The sequence below is a fragment of the Macrotis lagotis genome, chromosome 1 (genome assembly GCF_037893015.1).
Source record: "Macrotis lagotis isolate mMagLag1 chromosome 1, bilby.v1.9.chrom.fasta, whole genome shotgun sequence".
NCBI classification, from domain to species: domain Eukaryota; kingdom Metazoa; phylum Chordata; class Mammalia; order Peramelemorphia; family Peramelidae; genus Macrotis; species Macrotis lagotis.
Genome location: NC_133658.1, coordinates 158154352 through 158174055, shown reverse-complemented (window position 1 = coordinate 158174055; position 19704 = coordinate 158154352). Strand labels below are relative to the sequence as shown.

At 36.8% G+C, this 19704-nt stretch overlaps 2 protein-coding genes across 2 annotated transcripts in view; one reads left to right on the top strand and one right to left on the bottom strand.

The window, feature by feature from the left end:
- The window catches only part of LOC141504324 (two pore channel protein 2-like), a 129031-nt gene extending 126346 nt beyond the window's left edge, over positions 1–2685 (bottom strand). Inside the window, exons 1-2 of the mRNA XM_074209267.1 lie at positions 2291–2685; positions 446–554 (exon numbers count right to left, since the gene is read on the bottom strand). Coding sequence (XP_074065368.1) covers positions 446–447 — 2 coding nt within the window. The 5' untranslated portion in view covers positions 448–554; positions 2291–2685. The remainder of the gene's footprint in view (positions 1–445; positions 555–2290) is intronic.
- NPHP1 (nephrocystin 1) overlaps positions 2651–19704 on the top strand; it is a 40050-nt gene continuing 22996 nt past the window's right edge. Inside the window, exons 1-9 of the mRNA XM_074209271.1 lie at positions 2651–2835; positions 6652–6725; positions 7847–7907; positions 10545–10669; positions 12668–12947; positions 14739–14840; positions 15546–15649; positions 16304–16346; positions 17168–17252. Coding sequence (XP_074065372.1) covers positions 2767–2835; positions 6652–6725; positions 7847–7907; positions 10545–10669; positions 12668–12947; positions 14739–14840; positions 15546–15649; positions 16304–16346; positions 17168–17252 — 943 coding nt within the window. The 5' untranslated portion in view covers positions 2651–2766. The remainder of the gene's footprint in view (positions 2836–6651; positions 6726–7846; positions 7908–10544; positions 10670–12667; positions 12948–14738; positions 14841–15545; positions 15650–16303; positions 16347–17167; positions 17253–19704) is intronic.

The following is a 19704-nucleotide window of genomic DNA, read 5'->3' as shown; positions in this document are numbered from 1 at the left end:
TTTTTTTAATGTAATATTCCATTACATTTATGTTCAACAGTCATTTTTCAGTTTCCTAGTTAATAGATATCTACTTTATTTCTAGTTCTTAGCTCATTTTTTGTAGTAGCAGCAAATAACTTTGATATTTATGGTATTTCTGTGTAATCTCCTTGCCTTAGGTGCCCAGCATCTGTGAATCAAAAACATTTAAGTCACTTTTGGGGGGCATAATTCCAAATTATTTTCCAGAATGCTTGAACCAGATTTACAGGTCTGCCAACATTATTAATATTCCTATCTTCTGATAGGCCCTTCCATTGTTGACAGTTGGCACTTTTGCCATCTGAAAATTTGCAAAGGTTGCTTCAGTACAACTTTTAAGATAACTATAGAATAGGGAAATAGAAGTTTTTATGTATGGTTTTTTTCTTCCTTATTTTCATATAATTATCTTTCAGCTTACATTTTGTTGAAATCTTGAATTATTCTTTTGCAGCAACAAGAAAAGGAATTTTCTGAATCTTCATCTTTAACCAGGATCCCTTCCTTCCCTATGTTCTTTACCCCTTGTCCTGTAAAGACATCCAGAATCAGAATGGAAAGGAAAACTCCAGGAAAGAAAAAAAAAATTAAGTGAAAATAGTATTCTTCAATTTGCATGCATTCAAACTCCATAGTTCTTTCTCTGGATGTCATTTTCCACCACAAATTGTTTAGAATGGTCTTCGATCACTTGCTGAGAAGAGCCAAGTATATCAATGCAAGGCATTATTGATGAGTTAGCAAAGTTGGAAAATAAACAGGTGAATGGGTCAACATGGACCTTGAACTGTTAAGACCTCATCAGCTTTTTTGGATCAGAGGAACCCCAGAGTCAAAAATATAGACATTATATAGATTCCAGCAACAAACTCTATTCAGAACTAGTTGACCAGTTATAATCTGTTTTGATTACTAGCTCATTTTAATCTACAGGTCTGTCTTCTGTGGAATGTTTCATGATTCTGCCCTGGTACAGTCTTGTTCAGTGGTTCTAGTGACTTAGATGAAGAAAAATGCTCTGCTTATCAATTTCAAGAATGACAGGAGGGGCGGCTAGGTGGCATGGTGGATAAAGCACCGGCCTTGGAGTCAGGAGTACCTGGGTTCAAATCCAGTCTCAGACACTTAATAATTACCTAGCCGTGTGGCCTTGGGCAAGCCACTTAACCCCATCTGCCTTGCAAAAAAAAAAAACCTAAGAATGACAGGAAACTGGAAGGGATACATTAGGTGACAAAATTAGTATCCAAATGGATCTTGACAGTCTAGAATAATAAAATTAATTCTAATATGCACACATGTAAACATTAATTTCTTGGGTTGTTGAAAATTTGGGGTTCCTTTCCCTAAAGGTAAGATCCTGAAGATCCCAAGGACATACATAAAATAACCAATTATGATCAATGGATTTTGATCTAAACTGAGTTAGCTTTAAAAAGGTACCAATAAAGGCATACTACTATGAATCTTCGTAGATCTGTGAATACAAATCTAGAAAACAATTTGAAATTATGCAAATAAAATTAACAAAATGTTCATATTCTCTAAGTAAAAGATTCAGCTGTTAATCGTATAACTCAGCTCTTTGATGGAGAGGGAAAAAGAAAGGCTCCCTATGCAACAAAACTATGGTGGCACTTTGGGGGGGTGACAAAAGCTGGAAACAAAACAATTGAATAAACCAAACGAATTGTGGTACTTGAACGTAATGAGGAAGAGCCCTACGGGACACCCCACCAAAGAAAGATCGAGAAGTCAGGAAAGAGGAAAAACCAAGAGAAGTGGTTAGGAAAACTTGGCAAGAAGAGAGTCATGAGAAAAACGGGTGATTCACAAGGTCAAGGGCTGCAGAGAGGTCAGAAAAGACGAGGATTGAGAAAAATCCAATAAATTTGATCATTAAGAAATAGTAAACTGAAGAATACTACTGCAGCTGAATGGTGAAGCCAGGTCAGATGACGGGGTTAGGAAGAGCGGAGGCGCCTGCTGTCAGACAGTTGGGTCATAAGAGGGAGCAGGTGAGAGCAGGCGCGCCGGTCGGTTTTAGGCGACGGGAGACAGACGCCTGACGACTAGTGGGAGAGCTGGGGTGACGGAGGGGGCGATCTGCTGGAAAGGATGGGGAGGAATGGGGTCCCTTGATTGTGCCCCTGGATGGGATCGGGGGGGGGGGGCGGCGGAGGGAGACCTTTTAGGGAGTCATTTATGTTTTTATAAACTATTTGGTAAGATTCTGGGGGGAAAGGGGTTGAGAAACGATGCGAACCGGAGGAAGTGCTGTTCCCGGGGCGGGTGGGATACGGTGAGCTGCTTTTAGGGAAGCGCAACCTTGGGGGGGGGGTCCCTCATTGTCTCTGGCTTCGCGCAGCCGCAGTACACATCCCATGTCATTGCTGGGTGGGCTGGACCCCCCTCACTTTCCTTTGCCCCGCAGCGGCCGCTCGGTCCGCAGGTCTTCTTACTCCTCCGCCCATCAACGCGCTCCAGCGCCCAGGGCTGCCGGCGGCCGGACGCTCCGAAAAGCCAGCGCCGTTGCATTCTGGGAGATGTAGTTCGGTGGGCGGCGGGCCCCCGCGTCGGAGCCCGCTAGGCCCGGAGACAGAGGGGGCCGACCTTTGACCTTCGCCTTTGTCCCGGCCTGGCGGGCTTCCCTGGAGCCCCCGCGCGCGCTCCGATGACGTCAGCGCCGCCGCGCCGGTCTCCTTGACGACGGGCGCCAAGCCTCTGCGAGCCGGGGCTGGGATGCCGAGCGGGCGGGCGCGCGGGCCCCTGCAGGCGGTGCAGCGCCGCAGCCAGGACCTCCGACTCCAGGTAGCGAGCCCCCGGCCCCCCGCCTCTCCCCGGTGACGCGCCGGCTAAGGGCGAGCTGGAGCCGCGAGACCCGGGGTCGGCCCCGCCCGGCGCCCCCCCCCCGGGCCTCAGTTTCCTTCCTGTGCAAGAGGAAGAGGCTGGAGAGCAGTGAGGGGCCACAGCCCTCACCTCGGGGCCGGAGAGGGGGCCGAGGCGCCCAGTGTGACGGGCGGGCGCCCGGCGGGGGGCAGAGTGGACGTGCCGGGCATTAGCCCGGCGGGGGCAGTGAAGAGCGGGCCGCCGAGCGCGGAGAGAGCAGGCCGTGGGGACTGGCAGCGGCCCGGGCAGCACAGACGCGGAGGGGGCGCCGGGCACGGTCCTAAGCCCCCCAAAACTGGATTCCATTGGCATTCCAAGTATTTTCCGTTCTGCATTTAAAAATCATTTTGAGATTGCAGAGATTCCAGTAATGGGACACAACGTACGGAGATGGTAGGCTAGGAACTACCTTAAAGCTTTGTATTTGTGGCGGTCAGCAAGAGGCAGCTGCTGCCTCCAATATCTGTTTATTTTTTTATTATTATTATTATTACTATTCTTATCATTGTTTGGTTTTTTGCAAGGCAATGGAGTTAAGTGGCTTGCCCAAGGCCACACAGCTTGGTAATTAAGTGTCTAAGGTTAGATTTGAATTCACATCCTCCTGACTCCAGGGTCGTTGCTCTATCCGCTGCGCCACCTAGCAGTCCCTCTTTTTATTATTTTTAAATGAGATTTTATTTTTCCCAATTACATGTAAAAATTTTTTTTAATATTGTCTTCTTTTTAAAGTTTTGAGTTTCAAATTCTATCACTTTTCCTTCCTTCCCCCCCCTCCCTGAGATAGAAGATAAGCAATCTGATTTAGGTTGTAAGTGTAAATGTAACACATTTTCGTATTAATCATTTTGCAAAAGAAACAACTTGAAAAAGGGAGGTAGGAAGGAAAGGGACAAAAGATGGTATGCTTTGGTCTGTATTGACATCAGTTCTTTCTCTGAGTACAGATATCATTTTTCTTCATGCGTCCTTTGGGATTGTCTTGCATCGTTGTATTGCAGAAGATAGCGAAGTCATTCACAGTTGTTCGCTGTATTATTGCTATTATTGTATTATCTTCTCACTTCACTTTGTATCAGTTCATGTAAATCTTCCCAGATTTTTTCCCTAAAATCCAGCTTGTCATTTTTTAACATATATTATGTGTTTTTTACAAATATTATCTCATTTGCTCCTTCTGGCAACCCTTTCAAGCAAGTACTACTATTACTCCCCTTTGTATAGTTGAGGCAAATGACTTGCCCAGGATCCTACAGCCTAAGTGTTTGAGACTAGATTTGAATTCATGTCTTCCTGACTCCAGCCTCCAGCACTCTTTCCACTATGCTATCAACTGGAACAAATGAAACAGTCCCTGATTTCAAGGAGTTTCCTGATCTCAGGGAAGAAAACTTTGATAGGCAAATAGAAGGGCACACATAAATAAGATATGCATACATACGTATACACAGAACATGTCTTAAGTGCTTATTATTTGACAGGCATTTGTATATAATCATGAATGTACAAAGTAAACACGAAGTTTGATGGGGAGGGCACTAGCATCTAAGGAAATAATAAAAAAAAAGAAGGTGGCTCTTTGAACAGAGCTTTGAAGAAAACAAGGTATTCTAAGAAACTTCACTCTAAGCATGGGAACATCCAGCCAGGGTAAAGGTAAGGAAGGTGGAGATGGAATATCATGATTGTTAGGTTGGGGTCAGATTGGAAAGAATTTTTAAAAGCTAACCAGTGGGGGCTGCTAGGTGGCACAGTGGATAAAGCACTGGCTTTGGAGTCAGGAGTACCTGGGTTCAAATCTGGTCTCAGACACATAATAATTACCTAGCTGTGTGGCCTTGGGCAAGCCACTTAACTCTGTTTGCCTTGCAAAAATCTAAAAAAAAAAAAAAAAAAAAAACTAACCAGAGGAACTTCTATTGATCCTAATGGCAATAGAGAGCTATTGAAGTTTATTAGAGCAGGGGAGTGAGATGATCAGACCTGAACCATAGGAAAGTAACCTTGGCAATTACATGAAGAGAAGTGACTAGAACCAGAGGCTATTGAAATGAAATGAAATCTTAAACTGGAGAAGTGACTGTGTGAATAAAGAGAAGGGGATTGACAGAAGGGAGAATATGACAGTAAACAATGACAAGATTTGGCTATTGATTAGATATGTGAAAATGGGGTGAGGAGTGAAGGATAACTACAGGACTGTGAACAGAGGTAGCTACCAGTATACTGGTATATATACATATGTGTGTGTGTGTGTGTGTGTGTGTGTGTGTCTGTGGTGTGTGTATACACAGTATACAAAAATAAAGTTCAGAAGTGGAGTTTGGGTGGGAAAGATAATACACTCAGCTTTGGGACTTAGGGATACCAGTTTGCAATATCCAAACTATAGGACTGGAGCTCAGGAGAGAGAGACTAGGGCTGGATGTTTAAATGTAAGAATCATTTACTTAGAAATAAATGATAATTATCTATGGGAACCTCAGGGTAAATGTTTGACAACTGACTCTCCAGAAGGAAAAAAAGTTTTAAAGTTTAATATGCATTATCAATTCTTATCTTTATCACTTAAATCTAGACAGTCAACAAAACAAGAAATAAAGCCCTGATTTCTAGCAATTGCTGATTTATTTCTGAAAATTTAACATCGGGCCCTGAGTCAGTTTGAGCTGGCTCCAAAACACCACTGGAGTGGATGAAGTTGCCAAGTGCAAAAAGATATAAGGAATGGGCGGCTAGGTGGCATAGTGGATAAAGCACCGGCCTTGGAGTCAGGAGTACCTAGGTTCAAATCCGGTCTCAGACACTTAATAATTACCTAGCTGTGTGGCCTTGGGCAAGCTACTTAACCCCATTTGCCTTGCAAAAACCTAAAAAAAATAAAATAAGAAGACCTGCACCACAGTCTTAGCATACATGCATATGCACAATTTGAACTTGTGGTTTCCTTATTGAAATAGCAAAGGATACTTAATGAAACCTATAAGAAAATGTGCGAAAAATTCAGATTATTCAACTTGACAGGAGAAACTATTAAGCCATATTAATGGCCTCAAAGCAGAGTATATGAAGAGCTTTTAGACAATTCAAGCTAACTTTTTCACCAAAGACTAATTTAGAGGAAATGAAACATAGTAAAAGGAAATGATCCAAGTTCCAGACTATTTCCTTTAGTGTGGAATAGCCCATTTTGTTCATAATGGTTGACTACCCTAGAGTTGCCTGAATAAGGTTGATGACTTGTTGACTGAAGAATTAGGTGGGTGTTAAATTAACATTCTTCAACAAATGTTTTCTAAATTAACTGTATTTGATTTCTTTCCTTCTCATTCCAATCTTTCTTCTTTGGATAATCAATGCAGTGTTGTTCTGTTGCTTTGGGGACATTTTTGGCAAAGATACTGGAGTAGTTTGCCATTTCCTTCTCCAGCTCATTTTACAGATGAAGAAACTGAGGCAAACTAGGATAAGTGACTTCCCTAGGGTCACACACTTAGTAAGTGCCTGAGATTAAGTTTGAACTCAGGAAGATGAGTCTGCGGTGGAGGTAGAGATTTTTTAAAAATCTATATGCATATGAGCCTACTTATTCTTACGAGAACATATTTATAAAATTGTATGATTGTATATCATAAGAATTTTAAGGCGTATGAATGAAAACTTCTTTTAAGGCCATGTAGTACTAAAGTTCAGAATACTAAACATAAAATTTCATTTTTCCCTTCACAATTATTTTAGGTTGAACGTTTGTTTTCTGAGAGTCAACTGAAAGGAACCCTAGATGCCAGTAAAAGGCGAGATATTTATCAGAGGTAATGTACTAATAAATATTGTAAACTTTGTGGCAACAGTGCTGGTATTGAGAAATGTAAATTTGTCATTTACAGCATTTCAAAAAAAACAAGATATTTAAAAATTAGTGAAAAACAATAGACTAAAATTTTTTAAAATTAAATTAAGCTTATTCTCCACAATTACCTTCTACTATAACTAGCCTGTCAGGGAAGATGATGTGTATAGATCATAGAAAATAAAAGCTCAAGCAAAGAAGAAAATATTAAAATATTAATGTTTTCATATTTTAGAGATTTGAAGGAGACAAGGAAAAAGCCATTTGCTGTTACTGAATATTGTTTCAGTTAAAATAAGATTCAATACACTTGCTTTTATCTGATATTTCTAACAGTATATTCTGAATTCTCAAATCTGAAAGTTGGAGGGTATCTCAAGGTATCATTTAGTCCAGCTCCCAATCTGTTGAAATGTTATCTTTTAAAAGTAAAATGTCTCTAATGTGGGATGGGATCCTAGATTACTAGGGTAGAAATTAGTAGGCTGGTTACCCTTTTCTTTATTTTTCTCAATTTTCTTTCTTTTTCCTGCTCCTTTTTCTTTATTTACCCATTTTAGGAAGGAAGAAACCAAATCTTTTTGGCCTTAAAAGGGAAACATTTTCCATATTAATTGTTTGAGTATTTCTATTCTATATAACTCCGTATGGTACAAATTGTTCATATATATATATATATATATATATATATATATACATATATACATATATATGTATATATAATCCAAATTTTAGCAGTTGTTAAACTTTCTAAGAGATGCAGCCTGCCATAGTGAAAAGAAAATTAGGTTTGAAGTTCGATAGACTGGGGTTCACATCTTTGTTCTGATATCCTGTGCAAGCAACTTAATCTGTTGGTTCACTAAGAAAATATCTAAGGCTTGATTAAAAGTTAAAGAATATAAAGAATTGTTGATTGCATATGTAGGGAGTTTTTCCTATGCCAGTGAAATTACAGTCCCATATAATTTCATCCTGTACCCCCAGGGAAAAAAATCTACTATAAATGTTTCAGAGCTTGAAAAACTCTTGAGGAATGCTTAACAATATAAAATCTGTTCATTGTTTCTGTTTTTATTTTAGATGTGTCCAGTTGAAAAGAGAAATAGATGAAAACAGAAAGGTTCTTAAAAATTTAAGCAAAGTAAGTATTCCACTCAGTGACATGATAAGGAAAATTTCATTATTCTCTCTTTTTTGTTTTTTTGGGTTTTTTGCAATGCAATGGGTTGTGACTTGCTCAAGGTCACAAAATAGGTAATTTTAAGTATCTGAGGCCACATTTGAACTCAGGGCCTTCTCACTCCGGGGGCAGAGCTCGATCCACTGCACCATCTAACTGCCCCTCCCCCACCATTTCATTATTCTCTCAAGCAAGCTCAGTGAACTGAAACTATGGAAATGTCAAAGTCTTATGTGAAGAAATTGTTTACACCATCCTGATTTTCCCTTTATAATGATTTTAGTTCTTCAAACCTCTGGACTGTTATCAAGTTAAGGCAGAATCAATGCCTGGCAATCCCAGGTCTACTTAAACATATATAATATATACATTTGTATATGTATATGTAAATGGTTTAGTTTTAAATCTTTTTAATTACTAACTGAAGAATCTGTGAAGTATAAGAAACATTGTTAAAAGAATCTTATCATTTATTTGCTCATGATAGAGACTGCCTTTCTTTGATGTCATCGTTTTCTGGTGATTTGATTTTTTTCTTTTTCTTTCTTTCCCCTCCCTCCTTCCTTTTTTTTAAGTGTTAAAATGAATGTGTGCTATATTTCAAGAAATTATTAAGGGAAATTATTTTCCTGATGTTTTAGATTAAGAGTGTAAAATAAATTGAAAAAATTCACCTGAAAGAGATCCCAAGATGAAAACTCACAGGAATATCATAGCTAAGTTTTGAAGTTCTCAGGTCAGGGAGAAAATACTATACTTTAAGTAACTAATACTGTGGAGCTGCAGTCAGGATAACATAAGATTTAGCAGCTTCTACATTAAAAGACCAAAAGGCATGAACATTATATTCCAGATATCAAAGAGGCTACGTTTGTAACCACGTATGCCTTACTCATGAAAGCTGAGTATAATCCTGATTGGGGAAAAAAATAAATCTTAAATTAATTAAAGCACTGTTAAGTATTTGTGATAAAAGACCAGAACTGAATGGAAAATTTGAAACATAAGAAGGTAGATATTAAAGACCATTTATAAAGGATTTAATAAGGTCAGAATGTTTATGCTTATATGGGGAAATGATTATAGTAACTAATGTTTGAAAAATGTAGAGATTTAAGTTTTGGGGATGAGAATACACTACTTAGTAAAAATTGTTGGGAAAACTGGAAAGCAGTGTGGCGGAAATTGCCTGTATATAGACCAATATCTGACCCCATTTACCAAGATAAGGTCAAAATGGAACTTGACCAAAATTTAAAGGGAGCTATCACATAAATTAAAAGAACGTGGAACAAATTACTTCTCAGACTTATGGATGGAAGAAGAGTTTATAAATTCAAAAACTAGAGAGAGCTTTGTAAGCTATAGAATGGATAATTTTGATTACATAAAATTAATAACTTTTTTCTACAAAACCAAACCAATGTAATTGAGATTAAAAGGCAAACAGAAAAGGGGGAAATTTTTATTGATGATTTCTCAGCTAGAGGTCTCATGTCTCAAATATATAACAAATTTTGTCAGATTTATAAGAATGAGTCATTCTCCAATTGATAAATGATCAAAAGATATAGGCAGTTTTTTGATAAATCAAAAGATATTTAGTCATTTGAAAAAAATTCTAAATCATTATTGATTAGAGAAATGTAAATTAAAACAACTTTGGGATATCTGTCATACTGGTTAAAATGAAAGAAGGGGGAAAGGCATAGTGGAAGGGATATGGAAAAACTGATATGCTAATACACTGTTGGTAGTATGTGAACTGATCCAGCCAATTTGGAGAGCAATCTGAAATTATGTCTAAACAGTTACAAAACTGTATATAACCTTTGACACAGAACTAACACTATTATCTTTGTTTCCCAAGGAGATCAGGAAAAAAGGATAAGAACCAATAGATTCTAAAATATTATGGAGGCAAAGAACTGGAAATTGAGGGGATCATAATTGCATACTACTGTGCTGTAAGAAATGAGCTTTTGATTTTAGAAAAACATGGAAAGATTTGCATGAAATAATGAAAAGTGAAAGGAAAAGAACCAAGAGAACCACAGTAATAGCAGTATTTTTTCAAAGAATAATTGTGAAAACATGATTAATATAGATCTGTGTTTAGCATAGTTATACATGTATAGCTTATATTAGATTACTTTCTGTCAGGAGGAGGGGGAGAGCAGGGAGTGAGGGGAGCAAAATGTATAACTCAAAACCTTGCAAAAAATTATTGTTGGAAACTACCATTGCATATAGTTGGAAAAATAAATTAATAAAATATTTAATAAAAAAAGAATGTGAAAAGAACCAAGGTTTTTTGAGTATTATAAATACTCAAATTATGGAGGACCTTTGAAGGAAGATGCTATCTACTTTCAGATAAAGAACTGACAGATAGAAGAATGCATGATTTGTTTTTACAAATATTATAAATCTTTGTCAAATGATAGCCTTTTCTAGTGCAGGGTAGAGGAGGAGAGTGTTTGGTACTTGGTACTTTGGTACTTAAATTATAACAAAAAATTGTTTTAAAAACAACTAAAAATATGACTGCGAATTTAAATTAATATGTATTTTTATATAACACACTTTCTTTTATAGGGTGATGAACTTGCACCAGTGGGGAGCTACAAACAGATAAAAGAAGATGAAGAAAATATTTTGGACAATCTTACAAAGCAACTGCAAGAACTTGCTGGGACTATAAGTAAAGAAAATATAACTCCGTATGTTGATTAAATTTTTTTGTTTGAATGGCAATAACTCTTAAAACATTGCTCCAAATAACAGTTCTTTATTATTATATCAAAAATAAAAAATAAGAGACAGCAACTTTTTTTAATTGAAGGTAATAGTCTTTGGTCTTTGTTTAAACTCTAAAATTCTTTCTCTGGATACAGAAGGTGTTCTCCATCACAGATACCTTAAAATTGTCCCTGATTGTTGCACTGATGAAATGAGCAAGTCCATTAAGGTTGATCATCACCCCATGTTACTGTTAGGATGTACAATATTCTTCTGGTTCTGCTCATCTTGTTCAGCATCAGTTCATGCAAGTCAAGCTTCTCTGAATTACCATCCCTCCTGGTTTCTAATAGAAAAATAGTGTTCCATAACATACATATACCACAGTTTGTTCAGCCATTCCCCAATTGATGGACATTTCACTTGATTTCCAATTCTTTGCCAGCATAGAGCTTCTATGAATTTTTTTTGTACAAGTGATGTTTTTACCCTTTTGCATGATCTCTTCAGGGTATAGACCCAGTAGTGGTATTGCTGGATCAAAGGGTATGCACATGTTTGTTTCCCTTTGGGCGTAATTCCAGATTGCTCTCCAGAAAGGTTGGATGAGTTCACAGCTCCACCAACAATGTATTAGTGTCCCGGATTTCCTACATCCCTTCCAACATTGATCATTGTCCTTTCTGGTCATATTGGCCAATCTGAGAGGTGTGAGGTGGTACCTTAGAGATGCTTTAATTTGTATTTCTCTAATCAGTAATGATTTAGAGCAATTTTTCATATTACTATGGGTAGCTTTGATTTCCTTATCTGTAAATTGCCTTTGTATATCCTTTGACCATTTGTATTGACATTTCTTTTGATAAAACCATATCCATTCCTTTGCAGTGCCAAGGTGATGAGGTCTTTCTTTTCTAGGCTTCGGGAGCAATGATGGTTGAGGAGCCTAAGTCTCTAGCACCTAAAGAGATACTTTCCAGATCTCATCTTCACAGGAGTTGCTTTCCTGGATGATTTTTTTTAGTTTTTTTTTTTACCCACCTCCTGGATGATTTTTGCAAGGGCTAGGCTAAGCAGAGCCATTGGTCTATAGAGTGCTGCTATCTCTGAAACTCTTTGACTCAGGGGTCTTAGGCTATCTTCACGATCTAAGACAAAATGGTATTCAGGTGATGGCAGGGATTCATCCTGCCTAGCACATATTCTAAGTAAAACATTATACTGCATATGGAGAGTAGCCAAAGGGAAGCTTAGCTAGGTCCCAAATAGTATTATTCTTGACAGCAACTGATGCCACAACATGCTATCAAGTGAAACAGTGTTAAAAGAGGGAGTTAGTTCGATAGGCAGGGTTACAAATTTATTAATAGCACTATGTGGTTTCCCACATAAGATTCGACTACAATAACCTGATGATTCTGTTCTGACAAAGCATTGGTACAAGGGTTTCTTTTCCTCCTCTTTCTGTCTGTTATGGTATTAAAATTTCTTAGCACCATTTGATACCTAGTCATTTGCCTTCCCCTTGCCTTGATCCCCCACCCCCAAATACACACACCCACACACACACACTTTTCTCATTTGGAGATGTGAGCCAACTGCCTTCTAGAAATAGGTTTCCCTTTGCACAGGAATAGCCAGTATTTACTTTACTTCTTTCTCCCTTGATCTTGTCATCCATTCCACATTTATACAAGCTGGCTCCTCTACCTTAAAAAGGGCAGCATTATGCAACCACAGACTTAGTTGTGGAAGCCATCCAGTCCAGCCCCTTCATTTTATAGACATGGAATTGAGCCCTAGAAGAGTTAAGTGACTTATCTAAAGTCATTCCACTATAATAAGGTGGGATTTGAACCCAGGTCCTCCAACTCCCAAACCACTGTCCACTGAACCACATTAACTCAAACCTCCTTAGAGTATGTAATGTATCTGAACCTCATTTTGTGTGATCCTGGTCTTAATTGTTTTTAAAATAGAGAGGAGAAAGTTCAAAATATTTCCCAGCCTGAAGAAGTAGAAGGAGACTCTGAGGAAACTGATGATGATGACTACAACGATGATGTTGACAAAGACGATGACAACGATGATGATGTTGATGGTGATGATGTTAATGAAGATGAAGAAAGTGAAGAAAGTGATGAGGAGGATGAGGAAGTAGAAGAGGAAGATGACACTAACGATGGACTGTCATACAATAAAGAATATATTGCTGTGGGTGATTTCATTGCTCAGCAAGCAGGAGATCTCACCTTTAAGGTAAAAACAATTTGGGCACCTAATATCAAGATAAATATAAATGTAATATTTAACTCATGTGATATAAGATCACAAAAACTGCAGCATAGGGAATTTATGTGACTTGCCTAAGGTCACACATGCAAGCCTTTGAACCCAGTTTTTCTGATTTTGGAGGCAGTGTCCTTTGCTCTGTATCATGAGGCTTAAAGTACCTTTTAATGATATTCTTTAGCTTTTTCTGGGAGTCAGATATTCTTGATTAGGAGAAGAGAAATACAAGAGACAAGGCTTACAAATAAAAGTTTTATGAAACTGTCATAAAATAGTCTATCCCTTTGGATTTTTTCTACTTGACCCAAAGGCCAAGAATTATTGTTATAATAGTGGGAAGTTGAAGAGAGGCAGATTTAGACTTGAGGTAAGGGGAAGCTTTCTAATAGAGTTGAATACTAAAAAGCAAATGGACTGCCTAGGGGGTTTGGAGAAAATGGACTCCTTAGATGTCTTTAAGCAAAGATGACCACTTGTTGGGGGTTTTAGAGGGAATTCTTGTTCAGGTATCTGTTGAATTAGATGGACTTTCAACTCTGAAATCCTCTCATTCCTTTGAAAAAATAGAATATTATAATGATATAATGATTAAAATCTTGAAATTATGTTTAGTATGGAATAAGTCTAAATGTTCTTTTATGTTTCTAATGTAGGAGATGGGTGTTTGAGACTTATTGTTAGGATGAACATAGAATGCTAAAATTGAAGGAATCTTAGAGATCATTTTATCCCAACCCCCCTCATTCAGCAGATGAGGACAAGAGGGAGAGAGAGACTTTCCTAAGGTTACAAGATAATTAGCAGCTCTTATGTTCATTTAGTTTTTCAGTCATGTCTGATTCTTTATGACCCCATTTGGAGTTTTCTTGGCAAAGATACTGGAATAGTTTGCCATTTTCTTCTCCATCTCACTTTACAGATGAGGAAACTGAAGCAAATAGGGTTAAGTGATTTGCCCAGTGTCACACAATTAGCACATGTCTGAGATTTGAACTCAGGAAGATGAGTCTTCCTGACTCCAGGCCTGGCACTCTATCCACAAAACTACCTAGCTGTGCAGCAGCAATTAATATATATATTAAAAATATATTTTGTGTGTGTTATGGCAATATAATTAACCCATGATAAAAAAAGAACTTGACATTTTTGTTAAGTAATTTTTAATGCTGACATAGATATAACAAAGAGTCTTCCTTAACAACTTTACTTAGCAGATTATTCCAGAAGTGACAAAATCAGATGGAGCTTGAGAACCCTTCTTTCTAGTAGTGAAGTTGAGCCAAAAGTGTAATTGTAATCTTATGAAATTTGACTGATATTGTTTAACTTCATAATCTGTATTATAGTAAGATATGATAAAAAAACAAATTAGATTACAGAATTTTATGCAACTTTCCAACAAATCAATTTACACAATAAATTCTTCATCAATTTGATTCTTTATTTTTTTTTTGCAAGTCAATGGGGTGAAGTGGCTTGCCTAAGACCACACAGCTAGGTAATTATTATTAAGTGTCTGAGGCTGGATTTGAACTCAGGTACCCCTGACTCCAGGGCCAGTGCTCTATCCACTGTGCCACCTAGCCACCCCATCATCAATTTTATTTCTAATAGTGATTCCTTTATTATTTGAAATTATGGTAAGATTAAAGCAGATTAAATATAAAGTTAAAAAAATCCATTTTTCTCACATATTCCCAGCATAAGTAATGGCGTATTTGTTAATATTGAGTTTCTTGTTTTGTTTTTCATTTTAAGAAAGATGATGTTCTACTCATACTTGAAAAGAAACCTGATGGCTGGTGGATAGCTAAGAATATTCATGGAAATAAAGGTCTTGTTCCTAAAACTTACCTGGAGGTTAGCATTTTGTTTTTATTCTTATTTTTTTATTTTTCTACTTCATTTCAGCTTTCTTTTCATTCTTATTGAAATTTTTGCCCATGTTTTCTCTTCTTGTAGCTGTAGAACTTTTTGATCTATATATCAAATCAAATAAATGAAATCAAAAGGGATAAAGGCATGAGAAATACACATCCATACCTACCTATCCACATATATACATCCTACAATGCAACCATAGAATGACCCTGAGCACTTTGATTGTCAACTTTTTAAATTTTTTAAAAATTTTATTTATTTTAGGCAATGGGGCTAAGTGATTTGCCCAAGGTCACACAGGTAGGCAATTATTAAATGTCTGAGGCCGAATTTAAACTCAGGTCCTCCTAATGCCTGGGCTAGTGCTCTATTCACTGCGCCACCTAGCTGCCCTGATAGACATCTTTTTTTAAAATTTTTTTTATTTAAGACAATGGGTTTAAGTGACTTGTCCAGGGTCACACAGCTAGGTAATTGTTAAGTGTATGAGGTCATATTTGAACTTAGGTTCTCCTGACTCCAAGGCTGGTGCTCTATCCACTGTGCCACCTAACTGCCCCTTGATTGACATCTTTTTAAAAAATGATGTTACTAAATTTTTTAAAATGTAAATTGAGTGAAGTACAAATTTAAAATATAAATAAAATATAAAATGATGACATTTTATATTGCAATTATTTCTAGCCCTGTGTTAAAGAGAAGGAGGACCAGGAATACAGTGAAGAGGAAAGTGAAGAAGATGTAGAGGTGGTTGATGAAACAGCCAATGGAACAGAGATTAAACCACGGTGAGAATGTTTAGAGGAACATGAAAGGAGGGAAAATTCTTTTCATCAAAAATAACTTGGGGCGGCTAGGTGGCGTAGTGGATAAAGCACCAGCCTTGGAGTCAGGAGTACCTGGGTTCAAATCCGGCCTCAGACACTTAATAATTACCTAGCCCATGGCCTTGGGCAAGCCACTTAACCCCATTTGCCTTGCAAAAATCCTTAAAAAAAAAATAAAATAACTTGAGGGGTAGCTAGGTGGCACAGTGGATAGAGCACTGGCCCTGGAGTCAGGAGTACCTGAGTTCAAATCTGGCCTCAGACACTTTCTAATTACCTAGCTGTGTGGCCTTGGGCAAGCCACTTAACCCCATTGCCTTGTAAAAAACCTAAAAACAAAAAACAAAAAAAACTTGAGGAATTTCTTAAAATTTAGAAATATTTTCTGCTTTAGTTCTTTTAATAGTCAAAAAAGCAATTTAACTTTATGAACATTTTCAGAGTGAAAAGTTTTATCTTCCCTTAGTTATACCCTTAAGGAATAATGCTTACTGCGCCCATTGACAATTTAGAGCATCTACTACTAACTAAATGAGTGCTGAATAATATCAATAAATAGGTAGTTTTCATATTGTTTCCTCTGTATATGATTTTCTGATTTTTTTCCCTCCCCAGAACTGATTCTCATTGGAGTGCTATTAGAAAAGCTATTACAGAGGTTAGTGTCTTTCCTATTATATTAGTGATATCTCATTTTATTATCCAGCTATAATAGAGTAAGTATAAAAAGTGAAATGGGACTTTGGGTGATTTACTCTTATGTAATATGGAATGGAAATGGAATATGAGGTACACAAGTTAGCTGAAAGTTATTTAGTGACCTTGCCATCTAAGAAGCTTTTTAAAATAGGACCTTAGAGATAGTTAGATAAGGCAGCCTGATTTGACAGCCCCAAGTTCCAAGTATCTTCTCTCTGGTTGCCTATCTACCTGAAATTCCTACTCTTTGGTCTTCAGTTTAAGGCCTCTGTTAAAATGCATATATATTATCCTGAGAGGATAATACTAAGTCATTATATCATTAATACTGTACCTCAGCTTCATTTATAGTATTAATCTAGTTAATCACATCACACTGTCCTGAGGGAATTAAAAAAAAAACCAGGATTTTAAATTTTGTTGGCATTGGAATATGGAATAAGAGGAGGATAGAACTCTGGTGTATGGAACTCTCATTAAGAAGTACATATCTTCAGAAGGGAAGTGCATGAAATTGGATCATTTCCTGGGAGTAGTTGGGATTCACTGATGATAATTCTTTTAAAAATTTGTGATTAAATTCCTTGCTTTCCTCAATTCACAGCTCTCTCTGCTCCCATTTATGTGTGTATTTTTTACTGGCATAATTATATATATATATATGTATGTTTATGTACTTATGCATATCTCCATTATTAATATCTTCTTTATATGAAGAAAGATTTATAAGGTGTGGAGAAAAAGGCTTAAAAATCGCTGTTGCGTTTCTTTAATAACTAGAGTAACACTATTGATGTGTTGACTGCTATGGGAGCTATTCCTGCAGGATTTCGACCATCAACTCTTTACCAGCTCTTAGATGAAGGTAAGATTTGAGTTGTCAGTTACTTAGACTGGAAGCCAAACAACCTTGTATTCTAATTTCTCTAATGAATTAGTAATAGATTTCATCTATAACTCAACTTGGTTAATACTAATATTTATTTCATTCCTGGAAGAATATGGGGCCTTCCTGTCTTCTTTGAGAGAACAAATTTTTAACTATATTCTAAGGCAATTTTTAATTTTTTATTTGCATACGATTTTTTTAAAGGAATCTAAAAATATTTTTATTTCTAGCAAGAATCTCTGTAATTCCTTACTTTACAATGAATATATAACTCTAATTTTAAGAAATTTGACTTGTACAATGTATGCCTAATAAGAAGGCAAATTATTGCATCAGAACAATATTATTAGGCAAAAAATATAATAATAATAATAATTAGTCTGGGGTGGTTTTCTCATGATTCTTTTTCTCAGACTCCTATTATATAATTGTAAATTCATAATTCTAATGATCATATTTAGGGATGATAACATATGATGAATGATAATGAAATAAAATAGACTGATGATTTAAGCAGTTATCTCTAATCATCTTTCCTTGTTAATCATTATAAAAAAAACCTAGTCTGAAAAAAATGATCAGCAGTATTCTATGTAAATTATTTATTTTTCATGTCTTTCATATGGGCAAATTTCTGAAAATATTGATGATATATTATAAGCAGAACAACTAAGTAACAGTGGATAGAGCACAGGGTTTTAGAATCAGGAAGACAAGCTAGGTGACTCTAGGTAAGTCACTTGACCCTGTTTGCCTCCATTTCCTCAAGAAATGGATAAGGAACTTTATTTTTTCTTCCTTAAGGATATGATTTCTCTCTCATCACACTCAACTTAGATCAATGTATACCATGGAAACAATGTAAAGACAGCTGCCTTCTGTGGGGGGTGGGGGGTAGGAAGCAAGATTAGGGGGAAAATTGTAAAATTCAAAATAAATAAAATCTTTCTAAAAAAAAATGGATAAAGAAATGGCAAATCAATATCTTTGCCAAGAAAACCCAAAATAGACTAACAAAGAATCAGACACAGCTGAATGAACTCAACAACAAAAAAATTATAAGTAGACCAAGATGTGGAAAAAGATTTGCATATGGAAAGATTTATTCCAAAAAATAAAAATGAATTCAAATAACTCAGATAATTTATATAAACACTATTATACTATTTATCACCAGGTATCTACAATTAAAAATAAATTGAGAGTTCAGCATAATATGCAATGCAACTAGCTCTGGACTTGGAATTAGGAGAGACTTGACTTCATATTTTCACCTGATAATTAGTAGATGAGAGTTCACATAAAAGCCAGTGAAACTTTCCTCATGTGGAAAATGAAGAGGATAATAATAATAGTATGTACCTCACAGTTTGGGTGTGAAGAATAAATCATATTTGTAAAGTGCTTAACCATGAACCTATGTTACATCACAGATTTGGGTTAAGTGAATTATTCGGAGTCACATAGCTTAGATTCTGAGGCTGAATTTGAACTCAGGAAAATTAGTCTTCCTGACTCTATCTCTCAGCATTCTAATCTCTATATTACCTCACTGTCCTTCTGAATCCAGACTGATCCAGCTGTAACTTATAGTCTTAGAAAGTTATGTGAGACTCTGAAAGACTAAATGACTCTACCATGGTCATATAGTGAATGTGTGTCCAAGAAAGAATTTGAATAGAAGTATTCCTGACGCCAATGCTAGTCCCTAGCATTACATGGCCTCAACATCAACAGGATGATATGAAAATGCTTTTATAGAAAGTAGTCAATATAATAATTGTATCTTTTCTTTTAAAGAATAACAGTCTTCTACAACTGACAATACTGTACTTCTTTATATATGCCTCTGTCTCATTAAGTTTTTTGACAAAGGACCCATCTTAGAAAGTAAATTCTGTGGGGATCTTGGGTGCACAATGATGAAAAACTTGAATTAACAAAAGTAACCCTACTAGAATGGAAAGGAAGCTGCTGCTGACTAGGGAATAAACTCTATAAATCAAATATTATTGATAGGAGGTCCAAGTTATTTAGGAAAAGAACACACACACATACACACACACACACACACACACACACATGAGTGTGTGTGTGTATATATATATGTATATGTATATGTATATGTATATATTACCATGGGCCACTGATGAATGGAAAAGTAGTCAGAGCATAGGTGACTCAGTGGATAGAGCACTGGACCTGGAGTCAGGAAGTTCTGAGTTCAAATGCAACCTTAGACTGTATATGTACTAGCTGTGTAACCTTGGGCAAGTCACTTAACACTGTTTGGCTTAATCCTCTGGAGAAAGAAATGGCAAACCGTTCCCGTATCTTTGCCAAGAAAATTCCATGGACAGTATGGTCCAACAACAACCAAAGCTTAGGAACAAACAGATCTTAGAAGAAGAATGGAAAACTTGCTCTG